General features: G+C 50.8%; 1 protein-coding gene across 3 annotated transcripts in view; it reads left to right on the forward strand.

Moving 5' to 3' along the window:
• The window catches only part of GLB1 (galactosidase beta 1), a 104,618-nt gene that overhangs the window by 85,201 nt on the left and 1,656 nt on the right, over positions 1-17,761 (forward strand). The window contains exon 16 of one of the 3 annotated variants that reach the window (XM_058729285.1): positions 2,908-3,011. In XM_058729285.1, coding sequence (XP_058585268.1) covers positions 2,908-3,000 — 93 coding nt within the window. In that variant the 3' untranslated portion in view covers positions 3,001-3,011. Of the gene's footprint in view, positions 1-39; positions 964-1,006; positions 1,581-2,907; positions 3,012-17,761 lie in introns of those variants that run through there. The other 2 variants (XM_058729282.1, XM_058729283.1) reach the window with 2 other exon arrangements.

The raw sequence follows: 17,761 nt of genomic DNA on the forward strand, positions 1-17,761 counted from the left end.
ACAGACGGGTGGTTTTCAATCACTGGCCTCCTTTTGCAGGCATGTGAAAGCCAAGATCTTTTTACGGTAGCGGGAGGAGCGCCGTCCCTCCCTGGGCTCGGCCCCGGCGCCAGCCGCCGTGCTGACCGCCAGACAGCGCCTGCTGCCTCCCACTGTCCCCGGTCACCAGCGTGAGCGGCGCCTGCCCGAGCTCGGGCAGCCAGGAAGGAGCAGGACTGAGATTTGAACCCGGGTAGGAAATTCAGACAGAGGGAGGATAAAGGGGACACCTGGAGGCTGAAAATTCCCCAAAGTGGGCAACGGAGTAATTTGAGGTGAGCAGCCACAGCATGTGGGGGGTCGGGGCTCAGCAGGTGACGCCACGGCCGTACCTCCTCCAGGGTGGCTCCTTCATCTCCCATACATTCATTCTCCCTCTCTCTCCCTCTCTTGCTCTCCCCTCTTTCCCTCTCTCTCTTCCTCTGTGATAGAATGTTCCATTTATTCGGCCAACTGTTAAGTCCTACTCTATGAGCAAACCCTAGCCCATGCAGGGGGTCTCTGTAGACACACCCAAATGCCCCTCTTCTTTTTTTTTTTTTTTAATAATTTTTTTAAGTTGATTTATTTTGAGTGCGAACAGGGGAGGGGCAGAGAGAGAAAGAATCCCCAGCAGGTTCTGCAGGGTCAACACAGAGCCCGATATGGGGCTCAAACTCACAAAACCGTGAGATCATGACCTGAGCCAAAATCAAGAGTCGGACGCTTATTACAAAACTGTAACCATCAAGACAGTATGGTACAGGCACAAGAACAGACAGTCCGACCAATGGAACAGGATAGAGAAGCCAGAAATGGACCCGCAAGCGTATGGCCAACGAATCTTTGACAAAGCAGGAAAGAATATCCAATGGAATAAAGACAGTCTCTTCAGCAAACGGTGCTGGGAAAACTGGACAGCGACACGCAGAAAAATGAACCTGGACCACTTTCTTACACCACTTTTCTTATATTTCTGTCTCTGCAGGGTCAGGTGTGGATTAATGGCTTTAACCTTGGTCGATATTGGCCAGGGCGGGGCCCCCAGGTGACTTTGTTTGTGCCACGGCACATCCTGGTAACATCAGCCCCAAACACCATCATGGTGCTGGAACTGGAGCGCGCGCCCTGTGATGACAACGGCCCGGAACTGTGCACCGTGGAGTTTGTGGACAGGCCGCTCATCGGTGCTACTCCCACCTCCAGTCATCCCCTGCCAGACCTGTCTGATCGAGACTCAGGATTGGGCCGTGTCTGATGGCTAAACACTGTGACCCTTTGGAGTTTCAGCCTTGCACATACCTCACGTATCCCTCGCGTAATGCCAATATTCCCTGGAAAGTCCTATTGGAAAATAGATTTAGTGCGGGTGTTTTCTCCTGGGGTTTTCCGGGCAGCCTCGCGGTGGCTGGCAGGGGCCACAGGGGACGCGTGATGAGGGTGGCCACACGGTCATGCACAATGAGTCCGCACAGTCGAAATGGAAGCTTCAAAGGTGTTCCTGATTTTTATTTTGAAAGAATCATGTTGTCTTTTTGTTAAATAAAATTTTATTCAAATGACGTTAACTGTTTTTAATGTTGAGCAGGTATTAAATTATAGGTTCTGATTTAAATCATAACTAGACTTGAGTGGGTCGAATAAGCCACTTCACTAACTTGCGGTTCAAAGGAATGGAAAATAGTCTTGGTTTGATCTACTGGACTGCTGCTTCTCTGATCCTCATTTGACTTCCTTTTGTGTTTCTGTGATGTCAACGAGGTAGCCCATAAATGCAGCTCAAAACCATTGTGCGAACGACCTGAAGCCTCAGCAGCTGGAGAGGGTACATAGTAGGGCACCTCTGCGCAGTAGGATATCACGTAGCCACGAAAATGGGACGTAGGTCCGTATATGAAAACGCTCTCATGGTGTGGTGGGTGAAGAAAGCAGATTACCTTAAGTTTGGTCCCATTCTGTGTGTTTAGACAAAAGAATTGCACATACGCACACAACACAGGCCTGGACACACATCACAGACACACATACGCATGAGCGTGCGTGCTGTGTACGTACACAGATCACGGCCTTACAGAACAGGCGTGTCCTGCCGCGGGGCAGTAGCTCTCATGGGTTGAGCCCTTGACCTATCCCATGTCTGGTTCTGAGCATATTTAATGCGCTCGTCCCTCACAAGGACCAAGGAATGTGCCATCGCCTTCCCCGGTTTGCCCAGCCACACAGCTGTAAGTGGTCGTAGAGACAGGATCTGAAGCCACGTAGCCCGGTGCCAGCTTCTAGGCGCCCTCTGCACACGTCCCACACCAACGCATGCTCATGTTCCCCCGGGAAAGAATCGGGACAGCATGAACCAAAATGTTCATCGATCATACCGGGGTGGTAAGCGTTTGAGAAAGAGTTCGCTTTTTCCTTTTGCCCACCCGAGTTTTAAATCCTTTACAGAAAAGATGCGCCATCTGCTAAGGGAGGAAGAAAGGAAAGACTTGTGATGCTAATCTGCAGTACATCTCCATGATCGTGTCCTTTACCCTTCTCGTGGACACCAGTGAGGAATGTGGGATTCAACAGGGAGAATCACAGCTCCGGCTGAGTCAGCTGGCAGGAGGCGTCTCTGGGTTGAGACTAACAGAACCTAGAACTTTCTTTAGGATTGTTTTCTGCAGTACCTTTGTGTAGATGTCCTGCATTTGATGTTTGAGGGACACCATGGGGCGAAGGAGGTGCTGCGTAGACTTAGGTCATCATTTCTTTATCTTTCACTGCTCGTCACCGACAACTTAGAAAATGAGACTCCAGAACCGTGCCCACTTACGAGCTTCGGGAAGAAATGTGAGACGGTTCCTTGTGAAGCATTATGGATGTTGGTAAGTCGCACCTCCAGTGTTGCAGGTACTACCTGTCGAGGCTCCAGAAGGCTCAGGCAGTGGAGTGGGATCGCCTCGCGGGAGCGTGTGCTTCCATTCTGTTCGCCCCGTCTTCTGAGCCACGCTCAGGTAGGCAGCGGTAAGCCCGCCTGACACGTGAAAACGTTGGAGGCTTAAGCAGGAGGCGGAGTCACATTCCGATCTCGTCTGTCTCTGTCCAAAGCCAGTGTTCTTTCTGTCTTGTCAGTGTGACGGAATCTCTCCCACAGCACTGTGACATCCCTCGTCCAGGACGTCGTGTTCCAGAAAACCAGAATTCGATACATAAACTGTACCACCCATGACTCTGCACACCCCTCCAGCTCTCCATACTACCTTGGGGAGGTATTCATTTCACCTTCTGCGATGCCATTTTTTTTTAATGTTCATTTATTTTTGAGAAAGAGGGAGACAGAGCATGAGTGGGGGAGGGGCACAGAGAGAGGGAGACACAGAATCCGAAGCAGGCTCCGGGCTCCGAGCTGTCGGCACAGAGCCCGATGCGGGACTTGAACCCACGAACCGTGAGATCACGACCTGAGCCGAAGTCGAATGCTTAACCGACTGAGCCACACAGGCATTCCAGTGGTTGAGCATTTGAAATGTTTCTGGTTTGGGGCTATCAGGAATACTGATGGTGTAAACATCCCTGTACGATTCTTTGCGTGGTCATAGGTTTTCACTTCCCCCGAGTAGAATTGTTTAGTCACGTGGTAACGTGTTTAACTGCTACACGTTTAGTCACATGTTTAACTTTTTAAGAAACCCCAGACAATTTCAGACGTCTTTGAGGCTAGCAAAAAAGGAAGAAGCAGAAGAGTGCTGTCCTTTCTGGAGTTGGCAGCCCTTCCTCTGTCCTCCCTCTTCATCTGGCTCCACCCCTCTTCAGTGTCTCTCTTTTTGTCTCTGTCAGTCTGTATTTCTCAGCAAATCCAGCTTCTTGAGGATGAAATTGTTTGGCGCTCATCTGAGTTTGGGTTTTTTCCCTTGTTTCCCCAGCAAGCTGTGTATCTTCTGTCAGATGACACAGCTAGGAAATGATCTTGTGTGGTCTTTGTTCCTTGCCTGAGGAGGAAAAAAAAAAAAAAAGTTATTTCCTTTCTTTTTTTTTTTTTTAAGTTTATTTATCTGTTTAAGTCATCTCTGCCCCCAAAGTGGGGCTCGAACTCACGACCCCAAGATCAAGACTGGCATGCTCTTCTGACCGAGCCAGCCAGGGGCCCCAAAAGTCATTTTCTGAAACCACTTTTTTAGTCAACGTGAGGGATTCTGTCTGGTCTGTGGTAGAACAAATGGCTGCTGTGAACCAGTAACCCGTGGGCTGTGAGGAAAGTCCAGTCAACATCCCGACAACAGGAGGGAGGCGGCTCTGGGTTTGAGCCCCGGCCCTGCTCTCGGTCTGACCGAGCAGTGCTTTCTGGGCTGTCCCTTGGCCTCCAGCCTCCCGGCAATGATGCTGGTCAGCTGGACGCCCAGCAGCCTTGTAAACGCCCCAGGAAGAGTCAGAACAGATTTCCCTCCAGACAGCGGCTCTGCCTTCATCTGGAGGGGCTTTCCCACACGCGAGGAGGCCCCCCACCCGCCTCAGTCTTCTGAACTCCCAAACCAGAGGCGCTGCGTCCCCGGGGGAGACAGGACAGGCGCTGCGACAGAAATGCAGGGTCCTGCTCCCGCTCTGTCACTTAGCACTGGCATGAGCTCACGTGACTCACTGAGAAGCTCCAACTTCCCCACCTCCGAAGCGTGTGGGGTTTCAAATCCTCACGGGCTTCAAATCCAATCCAGTAACCTAAAAGCTCCTCAGGCGGGACTTGCCATCTAGTAAGTGGGTTGGATTCCGACGCTGGTTGGATTCTTCCCTGTGACATTCCCCCGCAGGAACTGGTAAGCCGTCGTCTGGAGACCTGAGGGACAAGGGGAGAAGAAATGCCACCTGGGACATGCCATCCATTCCCTGTGTCCCCTTGAGTTCAGTTCAACAGCCTGGTTCTCCTGACCAACCACTGTGCTGGGCTGAAGGGCGCAAAGGGGAGGAGACAGTCTAGGATAAGGCGTGGACACAGATTCGAGGGGCACGAGGAGGTTCCACAGAAAGCGTGAGGTGCATCATCTGTCAAGACCCTCCAGCATTTTTTTAATACTTTTTTTTCATTTTTTTTAGTGTTGATTTAGTTTTGAGAGAGAGAGCAAGCAGGAAAGGGGCAGAGAGAGGGGGACAGGGAATCTGAAGCAGGGTCTTTGCCGACAGCAGAGGGCCCGATGTGAGGCTCAAACTCATGAACCATGAGATCATGACCTGAGTCAAAGTCAGATGCTTAACCCACTGGGCCACCCAGGCGCCCCAAGACCCTCCAGTGTTAACATGACCCTGGGGGAGGGGGGGTGGAGAGAGGGGCAGTGCCTGGAAAGCCACACCAGCCTATGGAAAAGACTCTTGTTCCCAAAACCCGAGTAGGGCCCCTTCCGCCACAGCAGCCATCGAAGAGCAGCGGCCGCAGCTCCGCGCTACCCGGTGGCCACGGGGCGTGACGAGGGCCACAAGGTGACCGGGAACGTGAGCAAGCGACACACAGCTGCCCACGGCACCTCACCGAGCACACCAGGTTCGCGTGGGATGTGATTCAGGGGCGTGCACCTCTGTCCTGCATGAGCAGCTCTGGGTCTCCCAGGACAAGTGGACCCTCAGCTCTTCACGGAAAGGGTGAGACTCACCTCCACACCAGGAGGAAGTGAGAAAAGCTGAGCAGGGCCCCAGCCACCAGTGGGAAAGCTTCCAAGGCCGCCAAGGAACACTGGGCCCGTCCTCCAGCCCTGTGCGCGGTAAAGCCTTTACAGAGGAAGGATATCTTGTTCCTGGCCCGAAGGGCGTGTCTCATCGTGGGCTGTTTTCGTTGTCGTCTGTAGTTGTGTATGAGGCATGTCAGTGAGTTTGTGTAAATGGCACAGAGCGGCCATTTCGTGTTGGACGTGATTCTACAGGTTGGGAGTCCGGAAGGGCACGGGAGGATGGCCTGTCTTTGTTCTGTGATACGTGGGGCCTCTGCCGGGTACGGAACCATCGGGACTTTCCTTCCCTCGTGTCCGGCTGGGATGACTTGGAGTCTGAGCTCAGGCGGGACTGTCCCTGAAGCACCTGCGTGTGGCCGCTCTGGCTCCTTCGGCGTGGCGGCAGGTTCTGAGAGCGTAAGCTTTCTAGCAGAACCCGGTGCCAGCTGCCTGGCCCTTGAAGACCCAGACTCAGGAGGCACACCCAGATTCAAGGGGAGGGACCTTAGATCCTACCACCTGATGGGAGGAATGGCAAAGGATTTGTGGCCATTAAGTAAAAAAGCAACTCCCATGTACACGTCGTGCTGGGTTGTAGCCCGGTGAGTTGTGTGCGTTTCCATCAGCCCACCGAACGCCCGAGGGCCCCCGGAGCGTGAACGGAGGCCTATTCGGCCCCGGCCCGAGCCCCTCCTGGGCAAAGCGGAGCGCTTGCTTGGCCCACAGTAGGTAGGTTCAGCCCGCGTTGAAAGAATGGACTTCCGCTGTCTCTTTTGCAGGTAACCTGGCCCCCGGTGGTCCTGCCGAGTATTAACTCAAGGGGAATCATGACGCTGAACACGGACTAGAAACGCCCGCTGTGAGCCAGCCAGCAGCCACGGCACGTGGTGGCAACAGGTGACGGGCACGGCCCTTGGAGCCCAGGCTGGGTCCCGCCTGTATTGTCTTGGCTGACATGTTTTGATTGACATTTCTGAGCAAGAGGTGTCCAGTTGACCTCCGCTTTGCTCTAACTTTCACCAAGCAGTGGGATCTTCTCACCACACGCACGGGCTGCTCCACACACCTGTCCTCTTTTCTGCGGCCTTAGAAATCATGATGTGTCCCGAGACATGCCAGCGAGGGGTCCCCAGGGTTTCGGGTCCACTTTCAGTGTGCTGAGTGTGCTTCTCAGCTGTAGCTCTCAGACTGGGTTTTTTTCTTTCTTTCTGTCTTTTTCCATTTACTCAGTGTTTATTTGGTCCTTAGTCCAAACCCCCTGCTACTGAGTAAGACATGTTCCTGCCTCTCAGGGAGCACAGAGAATTGTAAACGGACAACGCGACATTGTGCTGGGAACACGGGGCCCCGGGCGAGACCAAGGGTGCTGTGACACGGGGATCTATTTGCAGACTTGGTGTGGAGTCGGGGTCGCTCGGGGCTAGCTTCCCAGAGCTGAGCCAGATGGGGAGTAAGAAGAAGGAGAAGGGGCAGCAGGGAAGGCAACAGACGATGCTGCAGGGAGGGAAGCAGTGCCTGCAGAGGTCCAGGGTCTGGAGGGAGGGTGGAGAATTCCAGAAGCTGATGCCGTGCAGCTCAGTCTGACCAGAGTTTGGAGTGCAGAGAGATGCGGGGATTGGAGCTCTCTCCACCCGGTTGGTAGTGTCCTGAATTTAGTGTCCACACGTCTGTTAACCTCTGAAGTTTCTAGGTTCCTGTCCTAGACTCTGATGGCGTTTTAGCAATGGTCATAAAACAATGACAATAATAACAAATCCGTGCAAAGTCCTTTGAATGTTTTATGTTGCATCCAGTGACTCTTTGAATCTTTATTAGAACGTTTTGAAGGAATAAGTCAAGGGATATGCAGCCCAGTTTGTAGTTTAGGAAAACGGAGAAGTAGGAGACGTTGTGATTTACCCCACTTGTGGGGGCCGAAACTGAAACTCCAGTCTCTTGCCTACAAATCCCACACTCTTTCCCCATAGACAGGTTGCCTTGGCCGGTTAGGCTGCAAGGACACAGTTTTGTATTCCCTTGGAGAAAACGCAAAACACAAAACACTGTTTCAGCCATGCTGCCTGGCTGCCATCAGGCCAGGCGTGACCTGTGGCCCCAGGTTTTGGCGAATGCCCCTTGGTCGTGCGCGTGCGCGGGGAGAGCAGAACGGCCTGCGCAGGTGGGACCCCGGTGGACGCAGGTCAGAAAGTGAGGGATCGTCCCCACCAGGCCTCCATCCCCGACAAAACCCACCGTTGCAGAGTCTGGCCCTTCATTGGCCCTTTGATCCTCAGCAGACTCCCCCAGGAGCGGAGCTGAAAGGCAGTGTTCACTAGAACACATTGGCCTTCCAGGCCCTGTGCCGAGGTTTGCAGGTTCACGTTCGTCTTATTACAGACTCTACAGAAACCAACGTGGTTGTGGACGGGATTCTGACTGTTCAGGAGGACGGAGGTGGAGGGCGGAGAAAGGAGCCTGAGATGATCATCTGATTTTTTTTCCCAACTCTGAACACCAGCATTTCACCTCTTTCCAGCTAGGAAGGAGTCTCCCATCACAGGCACTCAAAGAGAGCGATGCTTTCGGGAACAACCACCTCCTCAGCCGTGCGTGTGCGGCAACATATAACACGTGTAAAGTGTGTGCACCGGGCCGCGGGAGCACCCGGCCCGGAGCCCCTCCTCACTGAGTAGGACCGTTCAACGTCGCCTCGGTCCCACATGCTCCTCTTTCTGTTCGTAGCAAAATTCAGCCATTTTCTGCTCCCGTGTTTTTCTACGCTGGATCTAGCCCTTCTTCGGCGGAGAAATTGTATCGCTGAAGTCCTTGGTCTTTGAACCCGAAAAGTCTCCAAGATCCATTCTTTATGGAAATGCCGTTCATCTCCAAGCTCACAGAAGTGCTTACAGCCTGCATCTCTCTGCTTAGTCCCGGACAGCCATTCATTCGTTCATTCATTCCCTCGTTCATTCAACTATCAGTGAGTACCTAATGCGTGCCGGGCATTGAAGACAAAATGGTAACCACTTTACCACCCCTCTCTCCATCTTTTTTTTTTTTTTTTTTTTTTTTTTTAATTTTTTTTTTTTTCAACGTTTTTTTATTTATTTTTGGGACAGAGAGAGACAGAGCATGAACAGGGGAGGGGCAGAGAGAGGGAGACACAGAATCGGAAACAGGCTCCAGGCTCCGAGCCATCAGCCCAGAGCCTGATGCGGGGCTCGAACTCACGGACCGCGAGATCGTGACCTGGCTGAAGTCGGACGCTTAACCGACTACGCCACCCAGGCGCCCCTCTCCATCTTTTTTTTTTTTAAGAGCATAGAGCTACTGTCAATAGCAGTAATAATAAAAACAAAGCCTGTGCCTTCAAGAAGTTTGTAGTTAGTAGGAGAGGTAAGTAACCAGACAGGCTCGAGGCATGGTCGCTGAATGAATGAAACCACGTCCGGGACAGTGGAGGGGCGGTGCAGGACGGGTTCACGGCCCAGGAACAGGCAGTCGGGGACCCTGTCATCCTGCAGGACCTAAGACAAGGGCTTTGGCACATGCGGTTTATAGAGGGCATGCCCTGAGGAGAGAGGGAGTAGGGAAGAACAGGGGGCGGGGGAATAAGGATAAGCAGGGAGACTAACTTCAGCTGAAAACAACAGCTGTTTCCTAAGCTCACGGTTCTGCTGGGCCGTTCCAGTCTGGACCAGACTCTGCTGATGTCGGCGGGGCGCACTCGTGTCTGAGGTCGGTCGGTCGGTCAGCTGAGGCTGCCGGTTCCAGAGAAACACACGTACTCTTTGTACCACAGAGTTGGCCTCGCCTTGAGTCGGGGGAGGGGGGGGGGCGGGCTTACTACCCAACCCCACGGAGGCCAGCCGTTGGCCGCAGGTTGCCACAGGAGGAGAGGAACTGGCTATGCTCACGGCGGGTAGCCAAAGTCAAGAGACGAGGGCATCTGTGAGGCTGGACCAGTCCTCACAGAAGCCGGACACTGGGGACACTAGTCCGTAACAGAGATTTGGGCAAAGCGTCCTTTGCATCTGCCCTGGGTCACTAGAGAGACCTCTTAAACGAGACCTGAAGGATGAGGTTTTGGGGCGCCTGGCGGCCCGGTCAGTTAGACGTCCAACTCTTGATTCTGGGTCAGGTCATGACCTCGCGGTCATGAGATCGAGCCTGTGTCAGGCTCTGCGCTGAGTGTGGTGTCTGCTTGGGATTCTTTCTCTCCCTCTCGGTCCGCCCTTACCAGCTCGCTCGCTGTCTCAAAATAAATAAACATTAAAAAAAAAAAAAAAAGACAAGTTTTAGCCGCGTGAAGGGCGGGGGAAGTGTTCTGGGTGAAGTTAACCGTATATGGGAGCAAGGCCACAAGAGAGCAAGGTCAGTCCCTGACAGGTGAGTGATGGGGACGGGCAGTGTTGAGAACATCTGGGGGTGCAGAGGTGACAGGGGACCCGATGCCAAGTGTCTCATATGATTGTCTAACAAAGATAACATTTTCGAGGCATTAGCCCGATATTTCTGTATCAGTCAGTACAGGATGAGTTATGTTACATAACAAACAACACCCAAATCTTAGTAGTTTAAAACAAGATTATTTCTCTTGCTACACGTCCTTTGCCAGTCACTTAGGGGTCTCAGTTCCCAGTTGTTTTCACACTAGGACCCAGGCTGACAGAACAGCCGCCACCTGGAACGTTCCTCCCACAGCTTACCGAAGTGTGAAACAGGGACTGTGGAAAATGACTCCTTGGCTCTTAAAGTTCACGCTCGGAAGTGATAGCCCCGCCAAACAACAACGGCAAAAAGCAGACTTTAATTTTGAAAATATCTCTAGGAATAGAAAGCCACCCCCAAAATGATGAAACTGCTATTCATCAAGAAGATATATCAATTCTAAACACGTATGCATAACACACATGAAGAGGGGCACCCAGCTGGCTCAGTCAGAGGAACATGCGACTCTAGGTCTTGGGGTTGCAAGTTCAAGCCCCGTGTTGGGTGTAGAAATTACTTTAAAAAAATAAAATCTTTAAATTTTTTTAATGTTTATTCATTTTTGAGAGAGAGAGACAGAGCATGAGTCAGGGAGGGGCAGAGAGAGAGGGAGACACAGAGTCTGAAGCAGGCCCCAGGCTCCAAGCTGTCAGCACAGAGCTCCATGCAGGGCTCAGACTCACAAACCGTGAGATCACGACCTGAGCTGAAGTCGGACGCTCAACCAACTAGCCACCCAGGCAGCCCCCAAAATAAAATCTTAAAAAATATATACATATTTATATTTTATATATCATATAAAATATATATGAATATGTTTTAAATATATTTTGTATATTTATATTTTGTATAAATATTTATATATTTTTTATTTTTATTTTTTATATTTATATAAAAATTTATATATAGTGAGAGAGAGAGAGAGAGAGAGAGAGAGAGAGAAATGGCAAAGCTCTAAGGAGCAACGAACAATCCTTTATCACAGAGCCCTGAAAAGCTGACAGGATAATGAGAAAGCGATAGATCATTCAGTGACATTTTTGCATCTGGTGATCCAGAGTAAACTGACGGAGAGGCTGGGAACTGTCTTGGGGTGGCTTCCCGAGGGACGGGCTCAGGGGTGTTCCAGGTCGGGAAGTCTAATAGGAGCCAGCCCCGCGTCCCCCCGGGCGGCTACAATCCTTAGGGTACGAGTGGGGCAAATGGAAACCTCCTTTCCCTCGCTGAATCCCAGGGGTTTAGGGACGATTGCTTGATGTGCGGCAAGACAGGAGTCACTGCTCTGAGCCCTCCCTGAGGCTGTGAGCACAGGCCAGCCCTTGTGTGGACCTGGGGTCTAAACTTGCCTCACTGAGGCGGTCCGATAAACGTCGGGGTGTGAGCTGAAGTATTGTCCAAACCCGATAGTGCCCCTTTGTGTCTGACAGAAGCAAACTCAAAATCACCTTTGGAATAGGGGCAGCTTCACCCCACATCTTGGGAAATCCCCCCAAAGAATCTTCAGGGTCAATGAGCAGTCACAGTCAAATATGACCAGATACACGCGCAGAAACGAAGCGGTATATCCTAGAACCAGCAGAAGCAGACCCATGCAGGCTTTAGATACTGAAAGCGTGAGACATATTTTAAAATAAATACAAGATTTACAAACCAATAAACGAAATTGAAAAGATCTGCAGGGGATAGGAAACTATGATGACACATCACGGATTTGGAAAAGAACTAAGTAGAACTTCGGGAACTACAAAATAATCCAATTTTAGTCTGTATCCTGAAGGCAGAGAACTTGGAGTCCCAAGAAGGGAAACAGAGACTCAAGGTCACAGCCGGTCAGCAGCGCAGAGAAGACCAGGGCTCAGGCTGAGTCTCCCCGCCCTCCCCTCCCCCCGCTCCCCTCCCTTCCCAAGTCACCCCAGTGGGCCAGGCAAGGCCTCCACCTCGCAGCTCTGCCTCTTTCTCTGGGTTACCCCAAAGACTATTTTGCCTTGGGTTTGTTCATCCATTAAAAGAAAGGAAAGCTTGGACTTCGTGCAGGAATTTTTGTTACAAATTTCCTATTGTGTCAGAATCCCGTGCGTTCCTCTGTTGGAAGACCCTCAGGCAGTACAGGAGCTTCTTTCCGTCCTCAGCTCTTGAAACTTACGGAATTTGTTTTATTTTGATGGCTGCGCGTATGGAAAATGGAGGAGAATTGCCTTTAACACCCACTTGAGAAAGAACGACCTGCCCCCGAAAAGGCAATGTGCCACGAGTCTCTCCCAGTCTCTTTGGGACAAAGGTCCCTCTCCAGAAAGAGTCTGTTGTTCTCCGGGCCGACTCTGGACACTAAGGCAGTTATCTCACCCAGAGGTGTTTGACATGACGGGCACCTTCCTGTTTTGATGACACTTGTTCTCAATGCTTTCCCTGCGCTCTCCCACAAGCTTAGCTGTGGTGTCAGGGAGCGGTCCTCCTGGAGCAGGTCCTTCCCTGTGCTCAGGAAGCAGTAGTTCATGACGATCACAGAAATCAACAAAGAGAAACTTCCCACTTTTAATTAGGCAAAGGACACATACATAAATATCCAGCGCCCTGTGGCAGAAATGCAGACTCGTGGATTAGGACCACGTTGGCAGACCGTTCTGGGAGCCTCGGGGGGCAGAAGAGGCAATGCGTGGGGCACAAAGGAAGCCCCCACATGTTCTCCAAGAGCTGAGTTCCCCTGCAGTTCGTTGGTGCAGGGGCTATTCATTCCTTCTCTGGTTACATCCCTCTCTACGGCCCGTAGCTCATCTCATTGTGCGTGTTTGTTTACCACGGACTGAGAGAGCCTTCATGACAAGTTCCATGTGATTTTCATTCTCGTATCCTTGGTACCCAGCACGTCTAGCCCCTCGAAGGTTCTCCGTCAGTGCCTCATGGGTGAGTGAGTTCTTCTGTGACTGTGTCCACAGATTAAGAGGGGGCCCACGTGTCTCCAACATCCCTTCCGACGTGTCTAATGCACATGTGAGGCCAGGTGTCCTTCTCTTTAAGGATCTAGATAAGATCTGTCTTCAAAACCTTCCCATGTTTCTGTGAACCCCTGGAGGGCTTACTTTCTCATCATTTCCTCTGGCTAGACATTCTGCCTCTGCTTCCACTGAATTAGTTCAGTTCGTGAACGATCATCCCACACACTCGTTTGCAGTGTCTTGACTCAAATGTGGAGCTGAGTCCCTTGAGTTTCACAAAAACCTCACCCACATCAGGCCGTTTTATCTTTAGAACTCTACAGAGGCTTTAAAGAGATTGGGGGCAAGGGGCGGTCTGTATTTCAACAGCACAAGTTTAGGAGTTTTGAATATTAGATATTCCAGTTTTTTAAAAACGATTTTAAGTAATCTCTACACCCAACGTGGGGCTCGAACTCACAAACCTGAGATCAAGGGTCGCGTGCTCTTCTGACTGAGCCAGCAGGCGCCCCTAGATACGCCAGTTTTCAGAAGACATTCTCCCATCCTCCAAATTGTGTGCCCATCCTTTCATCTCCACTTCCCTCCTCTTCTTTGTCTACTCGCACATCTGAATTTATCATAATTTTTAAATTAAACACGTCCCATCTGTGTTCCTGAAGTGACACATCCTCACCTTTGCCCCCCAAGGCCAACTTCTTTGCAAGGGGCCCTGGAGGCAAGCGGCCTCGATGGGCTGAAAGAGAGTAGTAGCAGAGGAGTCAGAAGGAAAACAAAACAGGCAGATGGTGGTAAGTGTCCCCGAGTCCCTGAGAAGGGTCCTTGCCCTGCCACCTCTCGTGACCAAGCCCTTGGGGTTGGGCCGCGTTGATAGAATCCCCGCCGAGGTTCTGATACCTGAGCAAACGGGGATTTATGAGCCATCGTCCCCAGGACCAAGCGTGGGGAGGAAGCACGATCCCCGAGATCCCCGTCGCGGGGCAGGTGTGGAGACAGCCCAGCATATGGGTGTCTACACGTGGACCAACACAGCCTTCAAGGGTTCCCATGAGCCAGACACGGAGTGGGGGGCAAGAGGAAGGTCTCCGGTGCCGGCTAGAGCAGCATGAAGTAGCAGAGGCCCCAGACAGCCTCACTAGGCCTCCCGAGGCCACAGAGTAAAACGGGAAAACATGGAGCGTGTCCTGTGTCACCAGAGGATCTGATACGTCGCCTGGGGAAGTCCCGGACGCGAGGGCGGGTCAGCTCAGCAGGTCACCTCATGGATTGATGTTTGAGGCCCAGACAGGACGGGGTGCTGCTCAGCAGGTAGTGACGTCAACAGGTGACCAAGACCAGAGTCCCTTTCCCAAAATGGCAACACCGCATGGTACTGAGGAAGAGGGGAGCAGGTAAGACACTGAATTGACTGAGATTGGGTCTTTCCCTCCGGTAGGACTGGGATCTCAAAATAGAAATTAAGTTCAGTTCTAGAAGGGAGTTTACTTTTGACACCCACATGTGTGTCTTTTAACACCTCTGGTAGGATCAGCCCATCCTGGTGTCGGTGAATGTAGAATCTTTTGTCACTGTACTGGGCATTATGACTTCCTCAAGACAGATCAGCATGTTTATTTGAAAGCATTTCCTGCACTGTTCTGTTACACTGAGTTCATCTCAAGTGAGCTCCTGTTTTGATTATTGATCTTGTTCATTGTTCTAGAAGTATAGTTTTTCCTTGGACTGTGGGATTTGGGTTTGCATGCTCATTTTCACCGGAGATTTTCTGTTAGTTTGCTTATAAAGATTTGTTTCTGTCTGTGTGTCTGTCTGTCTGTGCTCCTCATCCCTATATAGGAATCTCGAGGTTGCTTCTGTACAGGATGTTGTGGGTGCCCTACCCAGAAGCCTCTGCCTGCTGGCGCACCCCTCCTCTGTCTGCTGTGAGCGTTGGTCGCTCCCTTCCCCAGAGAACTACTCTTGGCTTAACTTGTCAGGGATGCCTCACTGACATGGGGACACAAGAGACCAGACCCTGTGCCTCAAAGTGGGATTAATTCTGTGGTACAATTCACGTCTGAGAGGCCCTGTGGGATCAGGCCAATGCAGGGAACTTGGGACGGTTGATTTTAACGTGTCAACTTGACTAGGCCACGGGGTATCCAGACATTTGGTCAGCCGTTGTTCTGGGTGAAGGGTTCTGGTTGAGATTAACATTTGAATCGCTAGGTTGAGAAAAGCAGATTGTCCTCCCTAGTGTGGGTGAGCCTCACCCCATCAGGTGGAGACCTGAATATCACAAAGAGGCTGACCCTCCCGCAAGTAAAAGAGGCAAATTCCTTCTGCCTGAGTGCTTTCAAGGGAGGACATTGGTTTTGGCCCTGCCTTCGGACTCAAACTGAAGCACTGGCTCTCGCTGGGGTTCAAGGCCTCCGACTGGAACTATACCATTAGTTCTTCCGGCTCTCCAGTTTGCAGACGCACCCTGCAGATCTTGGGCCTTGTCAGCCTCCATAACCACATGAACCAGTTCTTTAGAAAAGTCTCTAGATAGATGACACATGGGTGGGTGGGTGGGTGGGTGGATGGATGGATGGATGGATGGATAGATAGGTAGATAGATAGATAGATAATCTCCTATTGGTTCTGTTTCTCTGGAGAACCCTAATACAGAACGCACCCTCACTTACCTTCTTCCCCTGCCCTATCCTACATCGTTTCCTCCCTTCTCCACAGAACAGCCCCTAGTACACCACTTGCACTGGACCCCCCGTCTCAGACTCTGCTTCTAGAGACTTCAGCTTAACACTCCTTCCAGTCAGTAGGTTAGAGTTACAGTCTACAGCCAGGCCTTATGTCGGTGGTTCGGATCTCAGGCCCTGTAGTTCTGGGGGTTCCGCAGATCGGGTCACGGAGCCCCGTGCCTGGGGCTTAGTTCAAGTCTTAGTTGTGAGCTGGTGTTCATCCTCTGGCTTACGAGGCCTGCAGCTGCCAACAAGCAATTCTTTCGTCTTCTTTCAGGGGTGAGGTCGCCCTGGCCCGATGTAGCCTCTGGCTTCAAGCCCCCCATATCAAAAGAGCAGAGTTGGCCCACGGGATCAGAACTGCTGGCAGATCCTGCCAGCTTTAGGGTCCAGGATCCGACGGACCTGAGGTCTCAACGTTTGCTCACCGCTTTCTTTCATTTCCCACTTCTGGTCCCCCGAGATGCTTGAGCCTGTAATTTTTCTGCAGCGTATTTTTTTAAGATTTTATTATTCTTTTAAGTAACCTCCACACCCAACATGGGACTCGAATTCACAGCCCTGAGATCAAGGGTTGCACGTTCCACTGACAGAGCCAGCCAGGCACGGCGGCAGTATTTTTTTATTGATGTACAATTTGCGTGCCATAAAACATGCATATTTTTAAGGGTACAGTACAGTAAATTTTGACAAATGTATCTACCCAGGTCGCCCACACCCAGTAAGATCTAGGAAATCTCCATCACGCAGTTTATTCCTCTGTCCTCTTTTGCAGCAGATACTACACCCCCAAAGGCAGCTGTTATCATTTATTTTCCTCCACAGATGAGGGTTTTTTAAACTTATTTATTCTGAGAGAGAGGGAGAGAGAGAATCCTAAGCAGGCTCCGAGCTGTCAGCACAGAGCCCAACACAGGGCTCAAACACACAAACTGTGAGATCATGACCTGAGCCGAAAGTAAGAGGTGGTGCTTAACCCACTGAGCCACCCAGGCGTCCCTCTCCATAGATGAATTTTGCCTGTTCTAAAACTTCATCTGTATAGAATCATACGATACGTGCCTTTTGCGTCTGGGTTCTTTTGCTCAACAATAATGTGTCCGAGGCATATCGATGTTGTTGCATATATGATGATTCCTTCACTTACATTACTAAGTAGTGTACTATTTCATGAATATACCAAGCTTGTTTATCCATTCTCTTGCTAGTGAACAATTGGATTATTTCCAGTGTTGGGCTATTATGAATTTTTTTTTTATTGTTTGTTTATTTTTGAGAGAGAGACAGAGTGCGAGCCAGGGAGGGGCAGAGAGGGAGACACAGAATCTGAAGCAGGCTCCAGGCTCTGAGCCATCAGCACAGAGGCTGACGTGGGGCTTGAACTCACCAACCACAAGATCATGACCTGAGCTGAAGTCAGATGCTTAACTGACTGAGCCCCTTGGCTATTATGAATAAAGCCATTATACACATTCTTTTATGAAATATTTTCATTGAGATATAATTCATATAATATAAATTTACCCGTTGAAAATGCACCATTGAGGGCACCTGGGTGGCTTAGTCGGTTGAGCATCTAGCTCCTGATTTCGGCTCCGGTCATAATCCCTGGGTCGTGGGACTGAGCCCCGTATCAGGCCCTGCATGAGTGTGGAGCCTGCTTGGGATTCTCTCTCTCCCCCCACCTCTGCCCTGCTCATGTGCACTCTCTGTCTTTCTTTAAAAATAAATAAAAACAAAACAAAAAACAAAATACACAATTCAACGATGTTTAGTATATTCACAGAGTTGTGCAACTGTCACTACAATCTACGTGTCAAAGCTTTTCATCACCGCAAAAAGAAACCCATGTCCCTCTTCTCCCAGTCCTAGGCAACCACTCCTCGCTTTTTGTCTCTATAAATTTGCCTGACTGAAGGTCATAAAGATTTATAACTATTTTCTTCTA

The sequence above is a fragment of the Neofelis nebulosa genome, chromosome 5 (genome assembly GCF_028018385.1).
Source record: "Neofelis nebulosa isolate mNeoNeb1 chromosome 5, mNeoNeb1.pri, whole genome shotgun sequence".
Lineage (NCBI taxonomy): Eukaryota > Metazoa > Chordata > Mammalia > Carnivora > Felidae > Neofelis > Neofelis nebulosa.